Source organism: Ahaetulla prasina, chromosome 2 (genome assembly GCF_028640845.1).
Source record: "Ahaetulla prasina isolate Xishuangbanna chromosome 2, ASM2864084v1, whole genome shotgun sequence".
Taxonomy (NCBI): Eukaryota; Metazoa; Chordata; class Lepidosauria; order Squamata; family Colubridae; genus Ahaetulla; species Ahaetulla prasina.
This window is the reverse complement of record NC_080540.1, coordinates 74314201-74341899: the sequence shown is the minus strand read 5'-3', so window position 1 is coordinate 74341899 and position 27699 is coordinate 74314201. Positions and strand designations below refer to the sequence as shown.

Sequence of the window (27699 nt, the reverse complement as noted above, 5' to 3'; positions counted from 1 at the left end):
TATTCTAAAAACTCTGGGAGATGTAGCATCAGACTTAGAGAGAGGACATTTTTCTCTGGGTAATACATCTTTTTCTTTCTCCCTCCTTCTCTCTCTCCCTCCCTCATTAAATGAGTAATATTCTTATGCCTTACAGAAAAGAGACTTCAATTAAGACCTGTCCCCAGAATATGAGTAAATCTTTGTCTAGTGAATTGAGCACATGGGAATGAAAGCAGATACAAAACCTCCATACAGGAAGCTCAAAATACATGCCACAAGCTTTCCCAGTGTTCTTCTTTTCTATTGCTCTATATTTAAATCTCAATTACAATAATTTTACTCCTGAGGTTATAAGTTTCCTTGTTCAACATCCCTTGTCTCCCTGAGACAAAACATACATTTCCTCAAGTGAGAATGACAGGACATCTTCAAGTAGGAAGCAAGAAAAATCCTTCACTTTCTTTTCTTTTGCTCCTGGGTGTGTGTTTAAGTATTTCAGATCATAAAATTACCTTGGGAAAGCTCCCCTCTTAGTCTCCAAGTATTCACTTAGACCTTTCTGCACCAGATCCAGTAATTTATTACATTCCCTTAGCTTTTCCAATAGCCTTGGGTCAGGGCATACATTAATTACCTGGAAATTGACAGATTAACACAATTGAGCAAGTAATGAAAATTGTAATATAATTTTACATTGTGGATTTAATTTCAGTCATGCACTAATAATAAGAATGCTGGTGTTATATTACAACAAAAAGGACTTAATATTGGGATGAAGCAAATTTACAACATCATAAAGAACAAAATGAAGAGAAAGAATAATACTCTTCAAATCTTAGTTTGCAAACCTATCACAATTTCTGTGCCTTTATTCTCTGTATTTAAAGAGAGCGAACTGATACTCAAAAGTAAGTAAATTATTTGGAAAAGAAAAGAGAGAAAAATGGGTAGTAGGAAAAAGAGAAAAGGACCTGGCTATGTCTACCTATCCCCATGAAAATGCAATCCATGAGAGAGTTCCCACCTAGAACTATGATTTTATATAATTGCTTGAAGACTAATGTTAAACAGAGAATACCCTGTTTGAATCCTACAGCAAGATGATGAGAGCTAACACTTAATAGAAGAAAGGAACGTATTTGTGAATAGGAGAAAAAAAAGAAACTGAAGTAGATCTTCCAAAACATGTCTTAACCATATGTCTTCTCAGATGTGGAAACAAAGGGAACATTTAAGCTGTATAACTAAATATAATTTATGGAGATTCTCAGTCATCCAGGTCATGGACTGAATTGAAGAAGCTTTTTGGATGAAAAGTGAAACATCTTCAAGGAAAAGCAAAGAAAATAAATACAAGAGTTCTTTATTTAATTATGCTTATCCCAAAATCAACAGGACTCCCACCAAAGATTTACAACAATAAGGTGCACATTCAACAAGGAACAACAATTCTTAGAATTTGGGCAAGGATTAATTTGACACAGTGTCCTAAACTTAAGAAACATATTACAGATGTGTATACCTTGATAACACTGAATATTTTACACACTACATTTAATACATTTTAATATACTTCTTTAAATTTATGCAAAATCAACTTATTAATAGCATTAAGCTTTGAACACATCCACATTATTATGGTTTTCATTCCCCAATTTCCTATGACCAGTTTGAAGCCAATCTGTTGCTAACCTTCAAAACGCCACAAATTCCAGGAGCTAATCAGTGCTCTTTCCAGCAGACCAGAATGCAGACATGTTCCATCATTTATGTTTTCACCTCATGTTGTGTGGCAATTTCTCAAAAAGAATATTAATGTATTTGTTACATAGGGGGAGCTATGAATAAGGCTCTATTTCTTTGTAATATTTTAAAGATCTTTGAAGTAATAGTGTCTTAGCAAAATGTTATTGTAGTAAAACTTCTACATGAATGGGAGAAAGACTGAGCTGAGTGGTTAACATGAAGAGATGAGGAGATAGGAAAATTTCAGCCAATAAGAGACCAGCATATCCATAGACTCTCCGGAGAACAGCAAAAGGAAAGTAGCTTTATGTGCATTTTCAAATACACCAAAGCACAGCTTAAAATTGGTTGTTTCTTACACATTACTGATATTGTGGAATCATTGAAGTTCAGAGACAGCTTTAAAGTGGCTTAGAATCTTTTTGTAGAAGTGCCCCATGATAATAGTTATAACCTCACCTCTCTGTTCTCATTGGCATTCTTCATAATCTTTCTCCACATCCTCTCCATTGTCTGGTAACGTTTGCTTTCCACAGGTAATTGTCTATTGATGTCTTCCGAACTAAAAATGGGCTCCAGATATAGCCAGGAACGCTGGCAAGTGAGCCATTCTTCCAAGACATCCTAGAAATAATATGTCTTATAAGTGTGTATGTAGATAGATAGATAGATAGATAGATAGATAGATAGATAGATAGATAGATAGATAGATAGATAGATAGATAGACAGACAGACAAACAGACAAACAGATAGATAGATAGATAGATATAGTAGAAGGGAGGGAGAGAGGAAGGGAGGGAGGAAGGAAGGAAAATATCCCCCTAGAGGATATTTACTGTTCATACAGATTCATACGATTCTGTTTTTCACAAATAGCTTAAGACCTGGTTTTTCTCCCTGGCCCTGAGTTAGGATGGAGTCAAACCCTTTGGTTGGTTATTGGCTTTTGGAGTTTTGGTTTCTGGTTCAACTATCTTCCTTTCTTTTTCTTGGCATTTTTGTATTTTAATTTTTATCTGTAAGATGCCCAGATTTGCTATTGAGTCCACAGCATTGACATTGAAATAATAAGTAAATACATATATTAAAACACTTGACCATAGTTAAAGGCCACCACAATGCATAAAATTAGAGCTTTGATTATACGTACATGGAAGCAGAGATAGATATCAAGGGACTAGATTTTGAGAAAGGTAAAACATCTTTAATCTTTAGAAGACAGGAGAAAAATGGCTCATATATACTTTTTAATATTAAAGACAGCAAACAGTGACAATCTTCTTTCAAAGTAATGGTTTCTAATTTTAAGGTACTCTATTCTCACCCTTCTTGTAGAGCATATTCAGGACATAAGGAAAGAAGAAGACATAGACTTCTGTTACATGAATAGAAGTCTACTCATGTCAAGTTGGATTTAAATATACATTATGACATCCAAAAGAGATCTCATCCCTTACTGCATGCAAAATATAAATTTTGGAGAGAAATTTGCAGTTCTCAATATAAAATATACTCTTAGGCCTACAAGAAGAGTATGGTATTTGCTCTAGATCTGGCTTATTCATGAGTAAAAAAAAAACCTAGAAAAAATTGATCACAATGATGGCTATGTAAAGGGAAGGAACCATTTATTGTTGTATGAAGTATGTACTATCATGCAAGGAAAAACATTGACTTATAGCATTTAAATAAAGTAACTGACTTACACAGGGGTGTTAAACTGGTGGCCCACGGGCCAGATGTGTCACGCACTGGTCATTCCCATTCCCATTTTAGCAAAGGGGAAAAAGTTGCGATATGTCATGTGATGACAACGTGTCGTCACGAGTTAGACATCCCTGACTTACAGCATTTAAAATAAAGTAACAGAAAATCCAAACATTCATGATAGAAAGGCACAGCATATAAAAAAACAAAAAACAAAATAAAAAGGTGAAACCAGTCCATTTTATACGTGTGCCAAATTCCAAATTCCTTAACCTATTATTGCAGCACATTAGCTTTCAATAGCATCAGTACCTTCAACAACTGACAATTTATATCAACACCTGTCATTTTAAAGAAGGGACTTCCTCTAGGATCTTAGTACTTTCACTGTTTAAATCCTAATGTGAAAAGTAGATTTGTTACATTCTTCAAAAATAAAAATATGAAACTTTTTAAAGCAACCATTTTAAACAAGACAGACCTGGAGATAAACAAAAAGACCTTGGGGTGGGGTGTGGGGAAGGAACAAATTGGTTGCTCATTTTCAGTTTTAGACATTTTATGTAGTGACCATACACGGCAATGTTCTTCAGAAGAAAGATATGGTATTAACCACCTTATGACATAATAAAGCATCAGAATCTAGTGGATATTATATTGGTTGATGTAATAACTAAAGTATTATTAAAATACCAAACCATATTGATTTTCCTGCACTCTATTATTCTTGAGGGAAGAGTCATTATTCTTTTTTATATTATGCAGTACACGGAGGAACAAATTTAAGTGAGTCACTTAGTATTAAAATGTGTTTCAAAAATAATAACTATATTATGAAACCCTTTTAATTTTGGAGCTACTGCCAAAATTGTTCTAAAGTGAAAAATAAAAATCGTGGAAAATAATAAACGAATGAGATGCCCTTTCCGAAGTTAATTAGAAGGCCTCTTTATACGTCCATTAACCAGAGTATAACCATGCCCTGGCAAGTCTTGTTTTCTGGAATGTCCTCATGATATTGGTTTCATCTCATCCTCATCTCAGCCCATTAATAAGATAGGCTTAAGTAGTCCTTAGCGCTCTGGTGTTAAACTGTTTTTTCCCTCTTAAGCCAAAAAAGCATTCAAAGACAATGACAAGGTAAAATTGCTAGCCAGTATGTCAGAGGAAATGTCAGGTGACTAGTAACTTATGGGACCAGAGAGGCTTTTTTAAGTTGATGCCAGCTTCCCCTTTTCTTCCTGGTCAATTAATCCACAAATTGCTTTGCCTGTTATGCCCTACGCCTACATAAGCAAGGCAGTACCATATAGCAGGAATTTATAACATGCATTAATAGTTGCTGTTAAATTGGGTGAGTGAAGGGACTGGAACAGGCTTCAGACAACAGCTCTTTATTTGACAACTATCTACAATCCAGCAGCTTGCCTCTCTGACAGCTTGCCCTTTTATAGGGAGCTGCCAGGGGTTTCAACCAATCATGTTTGAGTATTCTTCCCACTCAAACACCAGGCCTGACTGAAGCCTTCCAGGCTGTCAGTATCTAACACACCTCCCCTCTTATTTGGAATAATCCACTCTACATATATGGTTGAGCAAGTAGGTGGGGCGTTTACAGGTCCTTCCAGACTTGTGCAGCTCAGTAGGTGTGGTGGCAGCGGTCTGAGAGGTAGTGCCTGCTGCTTGCCTCTTGGTCTACCCATGGAAACTCCTGGAACTTTTCAGGTGGGGCCTTGGGTTTAACCGGAACCGGTTCACGTTGCTGGATTCCCGGTTCTTCAAGTGCGTACTCTGCTTCTTTTGGGCTTGAGTCTGCTAAGAAGGGATTATACTTTAGTTCATTATTGACTAATTCTGGGAGTTCTTTGTTAGAGCAGAGGTTGCTACGTAGTTGGTCTATGTGCCACCTCCATAGTCGCCCGTCGTCTAGTTTAACTATGCACAACCTGGGCCCTGTTGCCTTTTCTATTGTCCCTGGTAGCCATAGGGATCCTTCAGCAAAGTTTTTGGTGAACACCAGGTCTCTGATGCTAAAGGACCTGGTGTGGTTTGTTGGTTCCTTTATTGTTTCAGGGGTATAGTTTGGGTGAAGTCAGTCTAGGACCAACTGGAGCCGGCGGCCCATGAGTAGTTTGGCCAGGCTTCTCCCTGTGGTTGTGCTGGGTGTTATGTGTTGGTACAGAAGGAATTTATCTATCTACGCTTGCCCGTCTCCCGGTCCCAGTCTGCCCAAGGCTTCCTTGGCAGACCTTATCATTCTTTCAGCCATGCCATTGCTGGCCAGGTGAAAGGGCGCTGTGAGGGATGTCTTATGCCCTGATCTGCCAGGAACCTTTCAAATGGCATGGCCGTAAAATGTGGGCTGTTATCGGACACCAGCACATTAAGTAGGCCGTGTGTGGCGAACAATTTCCTCAACACCTTAATCACTGCCTCTGCAGTGGTCATGCCCATCAGGATGATCGCCAACCATTTGGAGTATTTATTTATTTATTTATTTATTAATTAAACTTTTATACCGCCCTTCTCCCGAAGGACTCAGGGCGGTGTACAGCCAAGATAAAAAGCAATAAGTATACAAAGTTAAAAATCAATTTAAAATACCTATTCAATAGTGGCCGAATTAAAACCGTCAAATTGACCAACCTAAAATACCCCATATAAAATTACAGAAAATTTTAGTATGCATCCATGACCACTAAAAATGTTTGGCCATGGAATGGCTCTGCAAAATCTATGTGGACCCTATGTGGAATGGGAACACCTACGGTGCTCAGGGGCATTCCCATTCCTGCACGGGTGCCTTTGGGGGTGCCGGTCATGACTCTTGGCACGGCCTGCATGTTGCTATCCATTCCTTTATTGCTTGGTCCATTTTGGGCCACCAGACATAGCTTCGTGCTAGGGCTTTCATCCAGAAAATCCCTGGATGGCCCTTGTGTAATGCCCTCAGAATAGGTGTTATTAGACTCGGGGGTATTATAACCCGATCCCTCCACAATAAACACCCCCCTTGAGCAGACATTTCAGTTTGTTTTACCATGTAAGGTGTAAATTCAGTACCAACCAGGCCTTTCGGCCATCCCATCCACACCCAGTTCAAAAGAGTCTTGAACGTGGTATTTCTAGCCGAATGCTTTGCCACTTCGGCAGAAGTCATAAGTCCGGAGTCAAGGCAGTCAATGAGGAGGATGGGTTCGCCTGGGGTAGGATCATCCAACAGTTTGGGTATCAGCATGTCCCAAGAATTTTCTGGGCCTGTGGAGGAGTTTGTAGCTGTAGGCCGAAAGGAAAATGCTCCATCTTGTGAATCTGGGAGACATAGCCGCAGGAGTGGGGCGGTGCCCTGAGAACAATTGCAATAGCGGCAAGTAGTCAGTCACCATTTCAAAATTCCTCCCAAACAAGTACTCATGAAACTGTTTGATCCCGGCCACCACAGCCGGCACTCCTCTGTCCAGCTGGCTATGGTTCTTCTCTGTGCTGGACAGAGTCCTGGAAAAATAAGCAACTTGGCCCTCGTTCCCATTTGGGAGGCGATAGCTGAGGACTGTCCACGCACCAAAGGGGGAAGCATCGCAAACCAAGACAAGAGGTAGCAAGTCACTGTATTGTATCAGGAAATTGTCAACCGAGAGCAGCCGCTTGACTGCCTGAAAGGTGGCAGCTTCTTTTTGCCCCCAGACCCAGGGACACCTCTTAGCCAGTAGTCTATGGAGGGGATCCACAATCGTGGCTTTGTTTTTAAGGAATACACTGTATTCAGCAAACCCAGAAACCCTTTCAGTTCAGTTTGGTTCTTTGAAGTTTGGGCTTCCTGGATTGCTCAGATCTTGGTTTTTGTCGGATGTATGCCTTTCCTGGTGATCCTACACCCCAGAAATTCAACTCGTGGACTCCGATTTGGCATTTGCTGCTTTTGCACGGAGTCCTGTGGCGCGAAATTTGATTAAGACTTCCCATAGCTAGAGTATAGCTGCTGTTCATTGCTGGCAGTAATTAGCACATCGTCAAAATACGGCACCACCCCGGGAATTTTATGTAGTAGCCTTTCCATAATACTTTGAAAAATTCCCAGGGCAACGCTAATTCCGAATTGCAAACGATGACATCTGAATGCCCCTCTATGTGTCACTATGGTCTGAGCCTCAGCAGTAGCACCATCAACTGGCAGTTGCTGATACACTTGCGCGAGGTCCAGTTTAGCGAAAATATTTCCAGGTCCCAGAGAGTGTAATAAATGCTGGACGATTGGCACCGGATAGGCCGACTGTTAAAGTGCTGTCGTGTCCCACTCCTCCTCTGACGGCCGGGTCGGGGAAGTCCGTATCAAGCGTGGCCACAAAGCCTCTGCAGCTTTGCCAAAGTTCTGTCAGAGTTCTCAGGGCAGGCAGGAGACCAGGATGTGACTTCAGCAATCCAAATTAGACTTTGCCTGACTCAAAGAATGCCAGAAAGCAGATCCTTTATATAGGCCATGGGGTGTGGCTCCATGACTCAGCACTTATCCAGGCCTGCCCCTCCCTTCCTTTTGCTGAGGTCGCCTCTCCATTCTCCGGAAGCGTGGATCTATCCACTGCATCGTTTTGTCCCCAGCTGCTGGCAATTCCAGCTCGTGGCTGGCTTCAGGCGCACATGCTATCGGGGGGAGGTTTGTTTGCTCGGTTTGTCCGGGCATGGTGCCAGGGCTGGGGGCTGGAGGCATGCCAGGACATTCTTCTGCACTATCAGTCTCTGGCTGAGATAGCAGGAGATGAGAGGGGCCCGGCTGCGGAGTGGGGGGCAAGCGAAGCACAACAAGTGCTTTGTTAATTGTGTACTTATAGTCAGCACATATGTGCACAGACCCGTCCCCTTTAACGGGAGTCACAATGGGGGTCTCCCATTTTGCATGGTTGACCAGTTCGAGAACGCCTTGCCAGATCAGCTTATCCAAATCTAAATCTATTTTAGGCCTTAAGGTGAATAGGACCCTTCTTGGCTTCATCTGTATTGGCACAATGTTAGGGTCTGGGCTAAAAGAAATGGGGATGCCCACATACTTGCCAAGCTCCAAGCTGAACAGATCCTGGAATTCCTGAATCAGGTCATCTGCAGTGGCACTGGCAGTGGTGTTGATGCCAGTAATCCCCAAGCCGAGGGAACTGAACCAGTGAAGGCCGAGCAGGCTCGGGAGGTCTCCGCCGACCACCATCAATGACAGCTGTCCCTGGAATTTGTTGAATTTCATGTTGAACGTTCCACAGCCCAGCACAGGAATTTGATTCCCTTGATAGTCACTTAGCTTCAGCTGTTGGTGGTTCAATTGTCACTTCTGGAGTCTTGGAACCACTCTCTTTAGTGTTTGCCAGGATGTTATTGTCACCGATGACCCAGTGTCTATCTCCATCTCGCAAGGGGACCCCTCGATTAATACAGTCACATTTATTTTCTTTTGGGAGGGAGTGCTTGCTTGGCCAATTCTCGTCTGGTTGGTTTCTGGAGCCCTTGGGTTGTTGCTACTGCACCTTGGCTTCCACGTGTTGCACCTTGGTTGTTTGGGTGTCCCCGGGAGGGTGACCTCAGGGATAGCTTTGTGGTTGAGGGGCAGGTTTGCTCGGCACACTCTCACCAAGTGCCCCTTCCATTCACATCATCTGCAGATTGCATCACAATGGTGGCACAACGCTCTTGGGTGCTGGCCCCCACAGATGGCACATGGTTGCCATTTATTTTCTTGTTCCGCAGTCCTCCTTCTGTCTGTGTGATAGACTTTGTCCTCACTATCTGCAGACTCTTTGTCCTGCTGGTGCCCTTTGTGCACCATGGCTGAAGTCTTGGCTGTCGGGGCTGCCAGAACTGTAGTAAGCTTTTGGAGTGATTCAGCCACTCTGTTAGATGCCTCAGTAGCCCTAGATTTGTCTAAAGCTGACTGCAGTCAGATTGGTTTTGGCGAGGAGCCTTCTTTGTAGGCAGAAGTCTTGTACTCCGCAGATGTGTTGATCCAAAAGAATATAAAGTCTTCAAGTCCCTAAATTCACAGTGGGCAGTGGCCTTTCGAAACGCTGCAAAATATTTGTTGATGGACTCACTGTCCTTTTGCATTTGGTGCTGGAATTTGTAGTGTCTCACTATTTTGGACAGTGCCGGAGTGTAATGAGTCTTCAGTGCATTCTGAAGCACTTGCCATGGAACCGATTGCACCGGAGTTGATTCAGACAGGGATTCCACCGTATCGAACACATCATGTTCGCAATGGCTGAGAAATAATGCCCTTTTTCGGTTGTCAGATAACCCAAGGAGGTCATTTGCTTTCATGAAGTATTCGAATGTACCTGTCCCATTTTTCTTTCATTGGGTCGAAGGGAACAGGTGGGTGGAATGCAGACATTCTTGCCGCTTCTTTCTCTCTTTGAATTTGGCACGCAAAATAGCCACCACTCCTTTATGTCCGCCTGGCTGGACATTCGTTGTCAGCTCTTTTTGCCTCAGTTCTTTGATCTCACCTTCATCACCAGTGTTAAGTTGGGCGAGTGAAGAGACTGGAACAGGCTTCAGACAACAGCTCTTTATTTGACAACTATCTACAATCCAGCAGCTTGCCTCTCTGACAGCTTTCCCTTTTATAGGGAGCTGTCAGGGGTTTCAGCCAATCACGTTTGAGTATTCTTCCCGCTCAAACACCGGACCTGACTGAAGCCTTCCAGGCTGTCAGTATCTAACAGTAGCAGCATAGGGTTTGTTAATGGGGACTTAAGAAACAGAGGATAATACTGTAACTCAAGAAACAGAGGATAGTACTTTTATCAGCAAAGAAAGATCCTAAGATAAGACCTTCCTTGAGAAATCATTAAGTCGTTAAAATGGGCATCAATATAAAGTTTTCAGCTCATGTATTACTTTGCATATGTGCCTGAAGTAACAAGGTCAATTGTATTATAAATTTTAAATGTATGAGCTACAGCACAGCACTGAACTGTTTCTTAATATTTATTATACTTGTAAAGTCCAGAATAACTGGATTCTTGGAATCCTTCTGATGATGGGAAAATGCTGTGGTATCTTTCGACGTTTTCCTCATCCAGTAATAATGACTGTTCCTTGAACACAGGGCAATTAAGGTTTTTATGGAAAAGCCAGCCAATTTATTTTAGTTATTATAAACCCACTGAGATGGTTATTCTACAAAAATAATATCTGGGCTAAAGAGGGAAGCGTTAGGTTCTAATAAAATCTCATCTAGTTCACATTACATTAATGTCCATCTGATACAATGGCATCAAATGGTCTATGACCAGCTGAAGTAATTACTTGCCCTAGGATTATTCACTAACTTTAACCAAAAGGACACCCCTTTTTGAAGTACGTTGGCTTAGTCAGGTTCAAAGCCCTACTTCCTTGATGCCTGATTAAATATGCTCTGAGGTTTTCCAGTCTCACTGGTACTGGCAAGTGTACAATATCCCTCTGAGTCAGGCCAGGGGTTACAAAATTACAGTTCTCTCTGCTCTTCAGATTTTGTGGGCAGACAGGTGTGTAATTAAGTGTCTTCTTCAAAGCAGACAGCGCTGAGACTACCGTGGATGGTCAAGAAGCCATACAGGAAAAAAATAACAACAGCGTGCTAAAACTTTCTGAACTGAAGAAAAGGGCATCATAATCCCAAACATTCGTTTTCCTGCAATCCCAGGATAACAAGAATTGCAAGTTAACCTTTTTGCCTCTTAGGCAGTAGATCAGGCAGCAGATCTTCTTGGGAGCATTCTTTTCATAATTGACAAAGATTATATTGTCTGTTGTCTAAGAGGTTGCACTGGCATTCTAGCATTCCATTTTGTATCGCTGTACTAAGATTTTTCCAGCAAGATAGAAAACTGCTTCTCTGTGGGGAAGTTTTTATCTGTTGGTAAAAATCTTTGCAACCCACATCGTATGGAAAATTAATCTGTCTCGTAAAAGGATTTTTTAAATGTGCAAAGCTACGCTTGAAGTACACATGGTCACATTATAAGTGCAAAGATGTCACCTGGTTTGTTCAGACCTCGCGTTTCATCTGTGTGCCATCCTGCAATATTCTGCAGAGTTTGATTCAAACATGTAATGATGGCCAATGACCATAAATAGAGCAAAAATATTAAAAATAAAAGCTTGATGTTAAAATGCTTTACTAAAGCATTTCACTGAAGAAGAAATTGTACTAATATGCATTCACATTCTTATTTCCATATAAAACTTAAAAGACTTTTTAAAGTATTTAGATTTTAGGTAGTCCTCCATTAACAACCTTAATTTTTACCATTAAGCAATGGAGTTGTTAAGCGAGTCACATTTCATTATACAACCTTTTTTGCCATGATTGTTAAGCAAATCATGCAAACTTCAAGCAAATCTGTCTTCCCTCCTTGACTTTGCTTGTCGGAGGCCCCTAAGAAGTCTGTATATGGCAATCAGGTGACCCTGGGATGTTGCAACCATCATAAATACAGGCCAGTTGCCAAGTGCCCGACTTTTGACCTGTGACTCCAGGAACACTGTGACATAAGTGATAAGTCTTAGGACCAGTGATAGGTTACTTTTTTCAGCACTGTCAATATTTTTAAATAGTCATTAAACAAATGATTGTAAGTCAAAGATTACCTATATTATAAATCAGAAACTTGCCCTTGGATCTTAAAAAAATAATAATTACTGACTCTTGTGAGGTTTTAAGATTAACGTTGCCAGGAGGAAAAAAAGATTTATTTTCTCAATTTAGTAAATATTATGCAAAACTACACAAATGCAAGTATTTGCTTTCACTTTTCTGCTTTTCATGCATTACTTGCAATTATTTATTCCATTTTCCCTGTCAAACACAATAAGCTTTACCATTAATTTAAATTTAAAATTAAATTAAATATAAATTAGCTTAAATTAATTTAAATTCATTTTCATAATATATTCCTCACTGCATTATACCATTTATATAATATTCCTGGCAATTCATTATGTTTTCAGCTAACAATATGAAGTCGTCTCCAAGTTCATGTACATCTATTTCCCCAACTGACATATTTATCCATAAACACATTAAATCATGAAGATCTCACCATACAACTTTGCTTTATTTTCCATTCAGTGATAACATGTTTGCTAAGTATTTTATTTATTCTCATGCATTCTTTGCTGGCATCAGTATTATCATATTCAGCATCCAATCTACTTCCTATTTTGCAAAATGTTCTATGTTTTTAAGATGATTTATCATATACTTTCTCTAAATCAATAAGTATTGAAGGCAAAAGGAGAAGGAAATGGCAGAGGGTGGGTGTCACTAATGCAATGAACATGATTTTGGACAAACTCCGGGAGAAGGACAAGGGGCCTGGCATGCTATAGCTCATGGAGAGGCAAAGAATTGTAACTGAACAGCAAAATCAACACATCCATTCTCTGGCATGTTACTGGATTCTATGGCCCCACTGCACTCCCCAAATTTAGCTCATTACCTTTTGGTACTCTTTTGATCAAAATTCTGGGGGGAAAACCCATCTTAAACTAATCCCCTTGTAGCTGCTATCAGGGAATAATGCATAAGGGAATAATAACTTTGTATAGGGGGAATAATAACAGTTCACTTAATTTACAGAGTGAGTAGAAGTTAAAATTTATATCCAACATGGATTGATCTGAATATGCACTGGGACCTGTGTATCAAAGATGTTGATCTAACAAGTTACTATCTTCAGAATTATTTTAGTTAAGAATCTGTATTAAATATAATCCCTCTTCTGATCACAGAAAGCAACTTGAAAGTGTGTACCTGGGTCAACTTCAATTTATTTTCCCATGTGTTGATCCTTTCCTCAAATGGCTTTTTGAAAGGCGAGAAGGACATGCTTTGTGTCATAACAATATGATCATCAAGAAGCTGAGAAGCTTCATCAGGACTCTTCAGAATAAATGTGTCGGTTTCTTTGTAGGGAGCTACATTGAAGAGGATAGATTCCCATTCACGCTCCATTTTATCCAAAGTCTAGGAAATGTGAAATAATATTTTTAACATCACTGAACATAGCTTGCTTTAAAAATGGCAACTGGACAAAAGTTAACAGAGTGCAATGCATAGGCTAATAGGCTGCATAGGATAATAGGCTGAGCTTTACTAAGCAGGAAAAAAGGAAAGAAAGAAAATAGGAATTATTGTTTTCTACCTGAATTTTTTATTCTTAGAAAACTTAATGAATGACATGCAAATATATAAGATTTCCAGTGAATTTCATCCTAGTTTAAGTCATCCAACATTCTTTATAACTTATGTTAATTTAAGAAATGATTGCTAATTAATATATTGAAGAAGATCTATCTGTTTTAATACATTCTTCTCAGAGAGACTGCCAGTGTTTGGGTTACACATTTTTCACCAGTATATTGTATAAAAAATTAAAATTCTCTGGACAAGAAGTAAGAAGAAAACAATTCAGCTATCAGACAGCATATTGGAACACAAAGGAAGGTTACAGGGGAAAAAAATTGAACTGCATTCTTACATTCTCAATTGAGTATTCCTTTCCTGCAATTTCAGCTATTTTGGCTATAATCTCAATGTGATCCTGGAGCTTCATCTCCAGACAGCGGGCAAATGTCAAGTTGGCTTTGGGCTTCACATTGATTTTTATCTCCTCTGAAAGCATGTCCCAATGGCGGTTGCGCATGCCAGGATTGCGCAGCCCTTGAATCAGAGGTATGTAAGGCCTGAATTCCTCAATTTTGCCACGGATTTCCACAGCCACATCCTGGCATGCTTTTCATAAGACAGAAAAAATAACCATCAAAAGACACCAGGATAGAATAAATCAGAGCATTGTTGACAGAAAAAAGCAATCAGGCAAAGTTCACTGACAAATGCAGCATTACATTAACCAAAGGGAAATCTTCAGTTGGTCCTAGCAGGCGTTATTTCTTTGTATATCTGATTAAAGATAATTTTTTCCTATATATGCTTTCTTTTAAGTTATAATTGTGAGAAAGGCAATGCTGGGGCAACATTTTAAAATTGTTTTGAATAGTCTGCTGCATAACCTCTGGCTGCTCTTGCAGTAGACAAGTAATAAGCTAGCAGTGCTTTCACGGGACAGGATTCTTTCAGTACAGGAAAAACAAAAAAATTTTGCTTTTGTTTTACAATTGTATTTTTAATCCTCCTGTTCACATATATAGTCCTTCATGTTATTTTTCTGCTAAACCGATTCCCTGCATTTCAAACAGAATACACTGCTTAAAACAGAACACAAGTTAAAAGGCAAAGAAACCCCCACAATCCTCCAGTGCAGAATATATTACAATTTAAACATAAAGCTACTGTCAAGATCATTTCAGAGAAAGTTTATAATTCTGATATATTTGTATAATTTCTGAAAGGATGCAGAGGGAAGCATTTTCTAAGTTGTTTTTATACTCGCTATTTTTTCTCAGTTTTCTGAAATGCGCTTTCCATTGAGCAGGCCCACAGTGTGGTTGTATTACAACAGATAAGAATAGATTAATAAACACTTCCTAAAGAAGCCCAGATTTTTAATTTCATCCCTCATCAAAACAACACATAATTGTTTCATGGCCTAGCCCTTACCTGGAATATCCTTGAAATGTTTTACACATTTGTGCATTGTTTTAAAGGACTCATTGACATTCTTCTCCAGCTGCTCTGCATCAATGGCAGACAGGGGATCATTCATCCAGCTGTCTGCCCAGCGAAGCCAGTCTGATGCTGTGGTCCAGAGATCATAGAAGGGCTGAAAGTCTTTGACCATCCTGGACAACTTATCATACTGAGGGAAGCAAAAACAAGCAACAAACAAACAAACAAATAAAATGAATTGCTGATAGCTTGTGTTTGTGGAAAGCATCTTCTAAACCAGGGGTGTCAAACTCAATTTCATTGAGGGCCACATCAGCATTATGTTTCACCTAAGGGGGCCAGAGGACGGGGCAAGGGGGCCTCGCAGTCCTTCCAAGCTCTGTTTTCACTAGCAGAGGTCTGCAGGAGGCTGTCACAGCTGAAAACGGAGCCCAGGAGGCCTGTGCTTGGCCCTCCTGAGCTCCATTTTTGCTGGCAGAGGCACCACTTCGCTGTTTCCAGGACATGCCCAAAGACCATAGGGTGCTTAGATCAGCCCACAGACTTTGAGTTTGACACCCCTGTTCTAAACAAAGTCAACAGACAGTCATGCTGCCTACTTATTTGCTCCCCCTATGCTGGTATAAGCAAACATGGAAGGAGCCCTAAGGCCATTTTGACAGTTCTTTTTTTAAAAATATCTTGAGAGGAACTCTACTCTCAATGAAGTGGATGATCACAAGTCTCCCTAGTCTCTTATGGGCTGGCATTAATATTTTACCCTCTTCAGAATCAGTATATGATGGAACACCAAACCAAACTAATGACTTTTGACCATATCTTAAAAGAGAAAACATTAAGAAATATAATAAGGAAACAACGTTAGGTTATCCTCTCTTGGCACAAGGCTTGTGCTTTTTTGATACTTTGACAAAGATTCAGGAATTGGGATCTATCCGTAACTCTTGGCCACTTTCAGAAACAGCATAGATAGGCTACTTTTCAGCCCTAGCAACTGCTTGTGGCGATTAGTTTTCTGAAGAGAACGGGAGCTGAAGATTTCATATTTTCTCATTTATTGAATGATTCTGTCAAGAGTTTGATATTTCTAACCTGCACATATAGATTACATAATGCAAATCCTCCCAGATATGTTCCCTGTAAAGAGTGAAGAGTGCTTCCACTTCTGATAGCCAATCTGATAGAAAGAGTGACAGAGAGGATGAAATACAGTGTAAAGGCTGGGGAGCAGGGGTCAGGAGACCTGGGGAGTCCACCAGCCAGTGCTTGTCAACAACCTCCTGTCCTTTTGTTTTTACACAAAGCTAGAGAGACAGAAAGGCTAAGTGAAGCAGAAAGACAGAGAAAAAAACATAAAAAGAGAACAAGAATTTCATGTGAGAATCTGAGGATCATCTGCAGCAGCATAGGTGATTTCCATGTAAAATAAGAGGCAGATCCTGACACACAATGAAACTCTATGGATTCTCAGCATCAGATTATGCCACAGGATTAAATTAGTGGATATAGTCATCAGTCAAAATATGCCTCTTGTTCCAGCCACATCCCTTGCCAAGGACAGCAGTTAGTGGTCGTTTTTTTTTTTACTATAGGAAATTCACCAATTGCTCTTTTTAATTTGTTCCCCATTATAGCTAATGCGGTAAAAATGGTGCCACTGGTTGGCCTCATTATTGGGATAGAATAGTGCTTTGTCTGATGGTTCAGAGCAAATTGTGTTAATTTTTGTGTCAGCTCATAAACTGAAGAAAGCAGATTAAAGCAGCTGTCTGGATAGTCCTGTGGGGGATATCAATCAGGAATTTACTTGCTCACATTTTATATTATATTAACCATATTTTTCAGCCAAATTATATTAATGTTTTATCTGAACTTTTTCTAGATGGGGTTTCAGACCTGGATATAATACTGAGATGGCATTGATCACACTTGTGGAAATCCTGTGGTGGGACCAGGATTGGCAACTGCATGATTGCCATGATGTCTTAAGAGCCATCAACACCATTATGGATTACTTTGGACTGGCTCAAAGGGTTAAGAATGGGAGACACAATATTATACTGTTTCTCCCTCTTCTCTCCATGGCTGCTTCCAGCTGAAGCTGATAGATGAGAGATCTAGCTTTAGGACCTTGTTTTGTGGAGTATCTCAAGGTTCTTCCTACGCCTATATAACATCTAGGTGGATCTCTTGCATGAAGTCATCTGTTGGCATCTAGAGCAATTAAGTGATGCTGCCTTAATAGCCAGAAGCTGTGGAAGTCTGGATGAAGACAATTTCAGACTGAACTCTAGTTAAGCCTAGTAACCATGAACTTTGGGCATACCAAAACATCTCATCAGCAGTTTTGGATGGGATTTCAATTTCAAAGACTGAAATGTTGTGCCTTGTGGAGGTCTTCATAGACTCTTGAGTCCTGCATAAAGAATCATGGCCAGGAGGCCTTTTATACAAATCCATATTTATACCAACTGCACCAATTTCTGGATTGGGAGACTATACCATAATCACTCGTGTTTTAGTTAACTCGCACTTGGCTGCAGCAATGCACCCAACATGAGGCTATCTATTCAGGTAATTGAAAAGCTATAGTTAGTCCAGAATTAAGCAATGCTGTGGAAGTAGTACACCATAGTATAATGTTAACATCACTACATGAGATATACTGGTTACCAATCAATTTCTGGGTGCAATGCAAATTGCTAATGGCCACCCATAAAGCCCTTCACAATACAGGGCCTAGATATCTGAAGGACTGTTTTTAATTATCTCTTGTCCAACCAGACCTGATAGGATTGGCACGCTCTGGATCCCATCAGCCAAGTGTTGACTTTCAGGGGGCATGCTTTTTCTCTTGCATTATCTACCTATAGAATAATGTTCCCTGAAATTCAGATTGACCTGGTCCTGCTGCCCTATAAAAAAGCTTTGAAGACTTCATTCCTCCAGGGATTGGACCAAGAAATTACAAGAGCCTATTCTGAATGTAAATTCTGTCTGGCACTGTTTCAGATAATTTCTGCTATATTTTTAATTCTCAGTTTTTATTGATTTGTTGATTGATTGATTGATTGATTCATTCATTCATTCATGGATACCAATATGAATGCAAATATCTGTCTTTCTTCCTGCTAGGCACTTATTTCATCTGACTTTTGCAATTTCTTAAATTGGTTAAAAATGGGAAATTGGGAAGTGGTTATAAAATATGGTGTCCATATTTTGCTGGGAAAAAATAAGGGGCAAACCTGAAAAAGGGGCAAATCTGTGAGAGGGGTATAACAATAAATAATTCTTTATGCTTATAAATTTGCTTTACAAAGGAAAAATTAAGAATAAAACAAGAAAAACTTTACAAAAATATATATTATAATAAAATAAAAGCAAAGTATATGTATATATATTTTTAAAAAGACAATTCAATTCTATTTTTTTCACATGAATATGGAAAATGGTGCATTGTGGTACAGTACAGTAAAAGTTAAATGACCCAAACTTATCAAAATAAGTTTTTGAAAAACAACTCTAAAGGAAAGCTTTTTGAAATATTTTACAATAAAAATGTATGGTCACCGTAATATAAACTACCCATGTAAGAGCTGAAATGAAATAAATGTACTTTAATAATAACTAAAAAGAAATATATTTTATATATAATGTATTACAATAAACATATTACAGACTATATGAAAGAGAGGGACTGTAGAAAAGAAGTTAGGATCAAAGTTCCAAAAGAATTAATTATAAAAAATGAGTTTAGACACTTTGGGCATCAAATGTATATGATATTGCCAACTCCTTCCTACAAATGTTGATATTATTTCACATAGGAATAGAAAGAAACAAAATGCAAACAACATATGCTTGTGATAAAATTTAATATAAAGTTTTTTATTCCATGTTGCCTGAATGGTAGATAAAACATTCAGCCAGTTAAAAAAAAGAATGCTAGTTTAACTATTTTTAACCAGGTCCCTCTGCTTATTAGACTTTAGTCATAAAACCTGTAACTGAATTTCTCTGGCCTTTCGTTAATAACTAATTTTTATACAATATGTGCAGCAAAAGTGGTCCCTGGACATAGTCCTCCAGAAGTGGGTTTTTTTATCCCCCAAACAGGACTCTTTCCAGTTTAATGCAACTGGATGAGTCTGAATAGTAGCTGATCATTGGAAGCAGTGGAGATTAAGTGAATCTGAAGAGAAAGAACTGGCTTTCTCTGCCACTCCATTTCCCAGCACAACCAGGTATATGTGCGCGTACATACAGAGTAACTTTCAGTTGTTATCTCGGGTGCATGTGTTCAAAAGCTGCCCTAAACGCTTCTGCTGGTGGTGGGGATGGTAGTGGAGCGTTCCCTGGTGAAGCATCAGAGACAACTATTATAACCCTCCTGTAACTGTCACTTCTGATTCTAACTGTCAGCTATTCAGACTGATCAGTCTCTGAGCCAGGGACTGGGTCAGAGATCTGGTGGCTAAACAGCCTCCTCTCCCCTTCACCTGCTACGTCTCCCAGCCTCAGCAGCTGGTCCCTAGAATGGGATAAGTGGCAAGTGAAGAATAGGATAAATTCTGACAGATGACTAAACCTTCAGGTGATGTGATTGGCACATGATTTTCCCACTGGCTGGTGATGCTCACAATATGGGGGAAGAGCAGTGTTCCCAACACATGAATTGAGGACACATTTTTCAGCTCATAGACAGAACAGAAGCAACTGAAATGGGCAGCAGAGACAGTAAAATATATACCGGCTTAGTCTGCTCACAGACAGGAGAAAATCACTTCAGTTAGATTGCAGGGAAGAATTTTAAGTCAATCTACTCAGAAAATACAGACAGTAACATAGTGAAGTTCTAATGAGATACTGGTGATGAGATATTGGGAAGTTTTTGCTGTTGTCTTCAGCTCACAGAGGAATATAAAGCATGATGAACGGACAAAAATCCTGGACACTCACATTTGTTACATGCATGCCAAAAATACGCTCCCGATTATTGTAAAGCAATGCCAACTGTTGGGACTCTTTCAATTGCTTCCTGATTCTTCTGGCTTCATTGGCTATCTCATGGGCCCGGCCAATATCCATGTGTGCAGAAAATCCAGCCACTGCAATCTGGGAAATAAAACAGGTGTAATATATCGGAAGAGAGAATCCTTCAGACAAATATGTTGACTGGAAAATAGGTTTATGAATTTCTTCCAACATTTCAGTTGTGTAGTTGCCTTTTGGTTACAATTTCAATGCATTTCTGAGGAGAGATTAGCAACCAGTCTTGGAATAACATATTAGGGTTGCATTGCAAAAGGAGACGGAACATAAATAGATTTTTAAAAATGGATTGGGGTATTTTTTTATTTTTAAACTTTTAATCAACACAGACACACATATTCTTAAAATGATCCTCATCCAATCACGTTTCACTTGATTTTTGGATGGAAAATAAATCAAAAGGTGTATGTACAACTCCCCCCCCCACTCCATTCCCTTGGTTGCATACTCTTCCATACACATAAACACACATACATATATAATATTCATATTGAGAGGAATAGCATTGTAGATTTAGTACAGGTAGGTAACAAAATTTGAAAAGGTGGTATTTGGTGCATATGGTATTTAGGCAACAGGCTGTATACCTGGGTTTTAACAACTTGGTAGCAGCATGAATTAAAAGCAATATTTGCAAAATATTCAAAGTAACACCATTTCAAACATATGGAAAATAATCTCCAAATAGGAGTTGACATGTAAATACATTCAGGACAAGAGCAAATGTATAGCCTAAGCAAAACCATGGAAGCATATCCTTTTTATATGAAAAGATTTGAATTTTATATTAAAAGTCTACATGCCAAAGAACATTTATTGCAGGATTCAAAACAGTAGAGGGCTGTGTAAACCCCGATGATGATAGTGCATGACGATAGTGCATGGAACTATAGGAACAGTTGTTTTGACAAATGTGGTTAATACACAATTTCAAGCATCAGTCTTGGTTGTATACCCATGCATGTTTGTTTAATGAGAATGAGAGAATGAGAATGCAGAGAAACCTGCAATCAGGGCTTCGTACCTGAAGGCCATCTAAACGTTCCAAGAAATTGTTTTGATCCATCAGCTGAATTTTATGGAATCTTTCTTCATCTTCAACGTGCTGTTGCCTTATTAATTCAATTTGTGTACTGATCTTCAGAGGCCAGTTACTTGCAGCCCACCTGAAAGCACAAATGAATGTCTCTTGGGGTATTATAAGAAAGTGCTAATGCCTCTTACAACTAAATACAGGCAGTATGTGGGAATGAAAAGAAAAAAAATAATCCCACAAACTCCTTAATATCACACTGTTCCATCATGCATACAATCACACCTAAGTTCAGGATATATATTAAATAAAATAACTTTGGCTATGTCCTATGGCAAACCATGCTCTAATTCAAGAAAAGAAGCTCCAGGAAACAGAAGACAGAACAGCTATGCTAGTTCTCAGCCTATAAAATAGGAAATATTATAATGACCCATTTCATCATAAGGTATTTTTGAGCCTGATCACTGAAATAATAGTAGATAAATTATATTGCAAATCAAACATGCTATTCAAATTCTTAATAAGTTAAATTAACACCTAATTATGTTCAGGGTATTTCAACTCACATCATATGTAATATTTATGTTTTCTTATTGACTTTAAATGCTATGGAAAAGAGAATACATTGTACAGGGTGGGATCAATTTTTTTACTTTCTGCATCTAGTTTGTAGTATATATTTGCATTGAAATGTTGGCAAGGACAGACATTCTTGAGCAATTCATAGGTTCTTATGAATGTTCTACATCTATCTACACAGAAATATGCAGCCTAATAATCTCACACTTTACAGTCACTAAATTCATTGGTCTTTCATGAGATGCAATGTAAAGTAAAGACCTTTGGTTTTTTTTTTAAAAAAAGGTCAGAAACTACAAGATTGCCTAAATTCCAGGCTGCAAGCTCACACCATCACAGCTTCTGCATTTGAATAAGGTAGTGCAGCAGTATCTTTTCTGGCTGCCTGAAGAGATTTGATGAAGCCTTCTGATGTGTAAATAAAGCCCCGAGGCACAAAATATAATAACCCAGGCCAAAGGTCTTGCTCTGACTGCAGGGGAAATGACTTATGCTTACTTGTCATTGAAGTCATCTTGAGTCAAATTGTAAAGAAATTCCTCCATGACTTCATATTCTTCCATAACACTACTTATCAATTCCTACAGGACGATACATAGAGAGAGAGAAAAAAACAGAGGCAGACGTTATTTCCATGATCAACATTTATTCCATTACGGAACAAAATTTAATATGGTGAGATTTAGATACAAGTTTGAAGAAAGAAGAAATAATTCTATTGCTTGATTGTTAGGCTATAGTAATACAAGGAACATAGCAGGATCTAAAAACTTCTGAAGTATTATTTAGGATACTTTAGGAAGTGTAAGACTACAATGCAGACATGATATTCAGCAGGTTCTGACCAGTTCTGGAGAACCGGTAGCGGAAATTTTGAGTAGTTCGGAGAACCGATAAATACCACCTCTGATTGGCCCCGCCCCCATCTGCCTTCTGAGTCCCAGCTGATCGGGAGGAAATGGGGATTTTGCAGTAACCTTCCCCTGGAGTGGGGAGGGAATGGAGATTTTACAGTATCCTTCCCCTGCCACGCCTACCATGCCACGCCCACAGAACCGGTAGTAAAAAAAATTGAATTCCACCATTGCTACCGTAGTGGCCAAAATTGTGGAAACCTTTTAGGAAAAGTGTATTTTTGAGGTTTGAGGCTAATAACACCACTTTTTTTTGGAGTAGTACCATAAAATTATATATCAATGGAAAGATAATTTAATCAAGAACGTAATGCTTTTCAATCTTTGTTTGAGAGATAAAAGTGGCTTTTTTCGTGGAATTCTACATTTCAGGCCAAATTCCTGCAGTCTGCGCCGAATAGTCCTTGCACTCAACTTCACACTGCATTGCGCCATTTCATCTTCTATACAGCCAGATGATTTTCTTCTGTCATGTAGGCACAGTCCCTTAATTCTTCACTTGTGCATATTTTTCTGTCTTTACCAGTGTGGTTTTGTAGTGACTTAGTCTTCTTATACCTCTTCAAAAACTTAGAAATTCCACCTTTGGTTAAGTTTCCACCAATTTTTCTTCTAATTTCTTTATAACTGTAGCCTTGTTCACTTAATAATGCTATTTTACATCGCTTTCTGGGCGACCACTCAACTCTTTGCACCATTACTAATTTTATTACATTTTACAAGCTCACTAAATGAAAGAACACAAAAAAACCCAACCAACTTGATAGCGATCACATAACACACTGACAAATGTCTTCCTCTCAGCTTCAATACATGATATCAATAACTGAATCCTATTGTGATCTGATTGGCTCATTGCCAAAACAAGATGATACTTGATTGGTTCTCTAAACACTCATGCTCATTGGCTACAATCAGATGAAGGAAAGCTACTTGATATCAACCTAAGCAAGTTGTGCTTCCTTTTTCTGGTTATTTGCTATAACTTTTTATAAAATACAGATAATTGAACAAACTTTGTTGCATTACATTCTTGATTAAATTATCTTTCCATTGATATATACTTTTATGGTACTACTCCAAAAAAGTGGTGTTATTAGCCATCAAACCTCAAAAATACACTTTTCCCAAAAGGTTTCCACAATTTTGGCCACTACTGTGTAGCAGGGCTGTCAAACTAGTGGCTTGTGGGCCGGATGCATCAGCACAGGCCTTACCCACCCCAGCCCAGCAAATGGGAAAAATGTCACAAAACATCGTGAACGTCATGTGAGGGCAAACATGACATGGCGAATTTGACACCCGTGCTATAGATGATTCTTAAAGCCTGCTAGATCCTATTGGCAACTGCAAGACAGTGCTATTGCCAACCCTACCATGCTTTTTAGGGTTTTTTAATAACCTGGGAATCAACATAATTAGAGTTCACAGTCTGGGTGTCCTTTGATTATATCAGCTGCTACTAGATATACAGGTGGTGACTATGGCCAGGAGCACATTTGTATAATTATATCTAAGGCACTAACTGTAATTATCCCTGAACCAATTGGATTTGTGCCTTGTCACATGCTGTTTTGATTACTGTAACATGTTCTACATTGGCCTATCCTTCCCTTGAGAAGTGTCAGAAATTGCAACTGGCACAAACCGAAGTAGCTAAGCTGATAACTGATGCAGATAGAGAGAACATATGATGTCTATACTAAAAGGTCTGCTCTAGCTGCTAATCGCTTAGCAGAGCTGGTTCTGATTATTAAACATCTAAAGGGCATAAGGTCTGACTTTCTAACACAGTATCTTATCTATTTACAACCCTGCACATTGTTAAGATCTCAATGAAAGCCCACTGGAATCTATCTCTGCAATCATGAGTTTCTGGCACATGGGAAAGGCCTTTTCTTCTGTTGCTTCACATGTTATGGAACATACTCCTTCAGGAGCTGAGATTGGCTCCTAATCTCTAGGTGTTTAGGGAAATCTATAAAAATGCTGTTCTTCTGTTCCATGATGTTAGTATCAATTGTAGTGTTAATTTTTGTGTTTAAGTTTTTAAATTCTTGGTTTTTTAAAAATATTTTGTTATCCATCTTGAATACTTGCCAGAATAAAAAAGCAGGGTTTTTAATAACCTGGGAATCAACATAATTAGAGTTCACAGTCTGGGTGTCCTTTGATTATATCAGCTGCTACTAGATTTACAGGTGGTGACTATGGCCAGGAGCACATTTGTATAATTATATCTAAGGCACTAACTGTAATTATCCCTGAACCAATTGGATTTGTGCCTTGTCACATGCTGTTTTGATTACTGTAACATGTTCTACATTGGCCTATCCTTCCCTTGAGAAGTGTCAGAAATTGCAACTGGCACAAACCGAAGTAGCTAAGCTGATAACTGATGCAGATAGAGACAACATATGATGTCTATACTAAAAGGTCTGCTCTAGCTGCTAATCGCTTAGCAGAGCTGGTTCTGATTATTAAACATCTAAAGGGCATAAGGTCTGACTTTCTAACACAGTATCTTATCTATTTACAACCCTGCACATTGTTAAGATCTCAATGAAAGCCCACTGGAATCTATCTCTGCAATCATGAGTTTCTGGCACATGGGAAAGGCCTTTTCTTCTGTTGCTTCACATGTTATGGAACATACTCCTTCAGGAGCTGAGATTGGCTCCTAATCTCTAGGTGTTTAGGGAAATCTATAAAAATGCTGTTCTTCTGTTCCATGATGTTAGTATCAATTGTAGTGTTAATTTTTGTGTTTAAGTTTTTAAATTCTTGGTTTTTTAAAAATATTTTGTTATCCATCTTGAATACTTGCCAGAATAAAAAAGCAGGGTTTTAATAAATAAATTATAAACACTGATATTGCTAGTGCTCAGTCAATTTATATACTCAAGATCTAAAAAAACTGAACTAATCATTTTGCAGCAAATGTTCCATGCAGTTTATACACCAACAGATATTTCTACAGCCATAGCACTTCTGTCCCCAGATATCTACATCTTTTGTTTGAAAACAAGAGCGATATTGCTCTGTTTGTTCATAGTTTGTTTGTTTGTTTGTTTGTCTGTTTATTTATTTATTTAGTCACACAGTATATATAAGCATAAGCATGAAATAACTATACAATATATAAGCATATATATAAGTGTTGTGTCTTCGCCCCCCCCCCCCCGAACCTGTCCCCCCCCCGAACCTGGCCTCCTGGCAGAAAGTGACTCAGAGAGCGAGGGGGAAGAGCCGACAGGGCTTCCCTCTGCAGAGCCTCCTTCTCTGGCTCCGCTCCAAGTCCCAGAGGCAGGCCAGGTGGAGGAGATGACGAGGCCTCTGTCTCCTGCATCTCCTCCCTCTCAGGCTATGCCTCAAGACCCAGCTGCTGAAAATCAGTTGTGGCTGGACCCCCCACCCGGTATCGCAGACAGGAGAGACGCAACATCAAAAGAAAGAGTGGGGCAGGCCTAGAGAGTGCTGAGTCACGGAGCCACACCCCACAGGATATAAAAGCAGGAGGGGCTGCCCTATAGTTCTTGTGATGAACAAACAATTGACTGTTGAAAACGTTGGCTGTACTTTGGCTCCTGGACTCTGTTTCACTTCCTTCTGAACTTTGGGATTGTTCCAGCTTGGACTGCAATCGCTCTGATAGATAAGAGGACTTGGCAAGAATAAATTGCTGGCACATCTAGTCAGTTTGTGTTTCTAATTGATTGTGGTTGGGGGGACAGAACAATAAGTATGAGTATGTAATAACTATATTAACTGGATATAACAAAAAGAGACAATAGGACAGGAAAGGTAGGCACTTTTGTGCTCTTATGCATGCCCCTTACAGACCTCTTAGGAATGGGGTGAGGCCAATAGTAGATAGTTTTTGGTTGAAGCTTTGGGGATTTTGGGAAGAGACCTCAGAGTCAGGTAGTGTATTCCAAGCATTAACAACTCTGTTACTGAAGTCATATTTTCTGCAATCAATATTGGAGCGGTTAACATTAAGCTTAAATCTATTGTGTGCTCGTGTATTGTTGCAATTGAAGTTGAAGTAGTCTTTGACAGGAAGGACATTGTAATAGATGATTCTATGAGTTAAACTCAAGTCATGCCGAAGACGGCGTAGTTCTAAATTTTCTAAACCCAGGATTTCAAGTCTGGTGGCATAAGGTATTTTGTTGTAGTGCTGTGCAGAAGCTTGAAATGTGTTTTTTTTTATATAATGCTATAAATATGTTTTCCAGAATATGTTATAGTTGCAGTTTCTTAAAAATCTGCATCAGCTTACTAAGTACAGACTACAAAATCAGGGACTTGGAACTTTATTAGTTAATTACTAATAAACTAACTAACAGGGACTTTATTAATTAGTTAAGTAAGGTGCTCCCATTTGGTCTGACAAAAATAAATGTTTATATACTCAACCACTACTCCTTCAAGATAATTTATACATATTGAAACTTCCAGATGAGGACTGAAGAGCTAAGACATCTCTGAATGAGCGGAGACAATGACTGCAGTGATGAGCAAAGGATAGGGAAGTAGATCAGTCCCATGGAATCTTCCTGCATAAGAAGATAACATGAAATTGCCCGTGTGTGCTCCTCAAAGCTGCTGCTCACGATAGGATAGCGATTTCCCACAGGTTTGAGTGCTAGGAAACGAACTATCATATTCTCAGCTGCAGAGGAATCTTTTAAAGAACATTCACTTGTAATCACTTTGTAAAAGGACCTATTCAACTACCTTAAAGATATTAGAGATCTTAAATAGTACAACTGAAAAGCCACCTGGTGAGTTTACCTTCATTCTTGAATAAATTAAAAATTATCTGTAAGCAGAAAAACTTTTAAAAAATAGAAATAAATTGGTAGAAAGCTAAATAAGAATCTGGTTCAAGAACATTATAAATGGATTAAGGGTCCAGATACTTGGAATAGTGAATTCCAAGAGTTGGAAATAATTATATGGAAACCAATTTGTTTAGTCTATCCTAAATGAAATTGAAAATTTGAGATTTATGATTTAAGAAACTGAACATCAGAAAGGACTAAAGATTCCAGGCAGAAAGGAAAAATAAAAAAAA

At 39.0% G+C, this 27699-nt stretch overlaps 1 protein-coding gene across 1 annotated transcript in view; it reads right to left on the bottom strand.

The window, feature by feature from the left end:
* The window catches only part of DNAH1 (dynein axonemal heavy chain 1), a 215173-nt gene that overhangs the window by 124699 nt on the left and 62775 nt on the right, over window positions 1–27699 (bottom strand). Inside the window, exons 16-23 of the mRNA XM_058167174.1 lie at window positions 22201–22283; window positions 21112–21253; window positions 19995–20150; window positions 15024–15222; window positions 13945–14198; window positions 13218–13430; window positions 2188–2352; window positions 495–616 (exon numbers count right to left, since the gene is read on the bottom strand). Of these exons, the coding sequence (XP_058023157.1) occupies window positions 495–616; window positions 2188–2352; window positions 13218–13430; window positions 13945–14198; window positions 15024–15222; window positions 19995–20150; window positions 21112–21253; window positions 22201–22283 (1334 nt within the window). The remainder of the gene's footprint in view (window positions 1–494; window positions 617–2187; window positions 2353–13217; window positions 13431–13944; window positions 14199–15023; window positions 15223–19994; window positions 20151–21111; window positions 21254–22200; window positions 22284–27699) is intronic.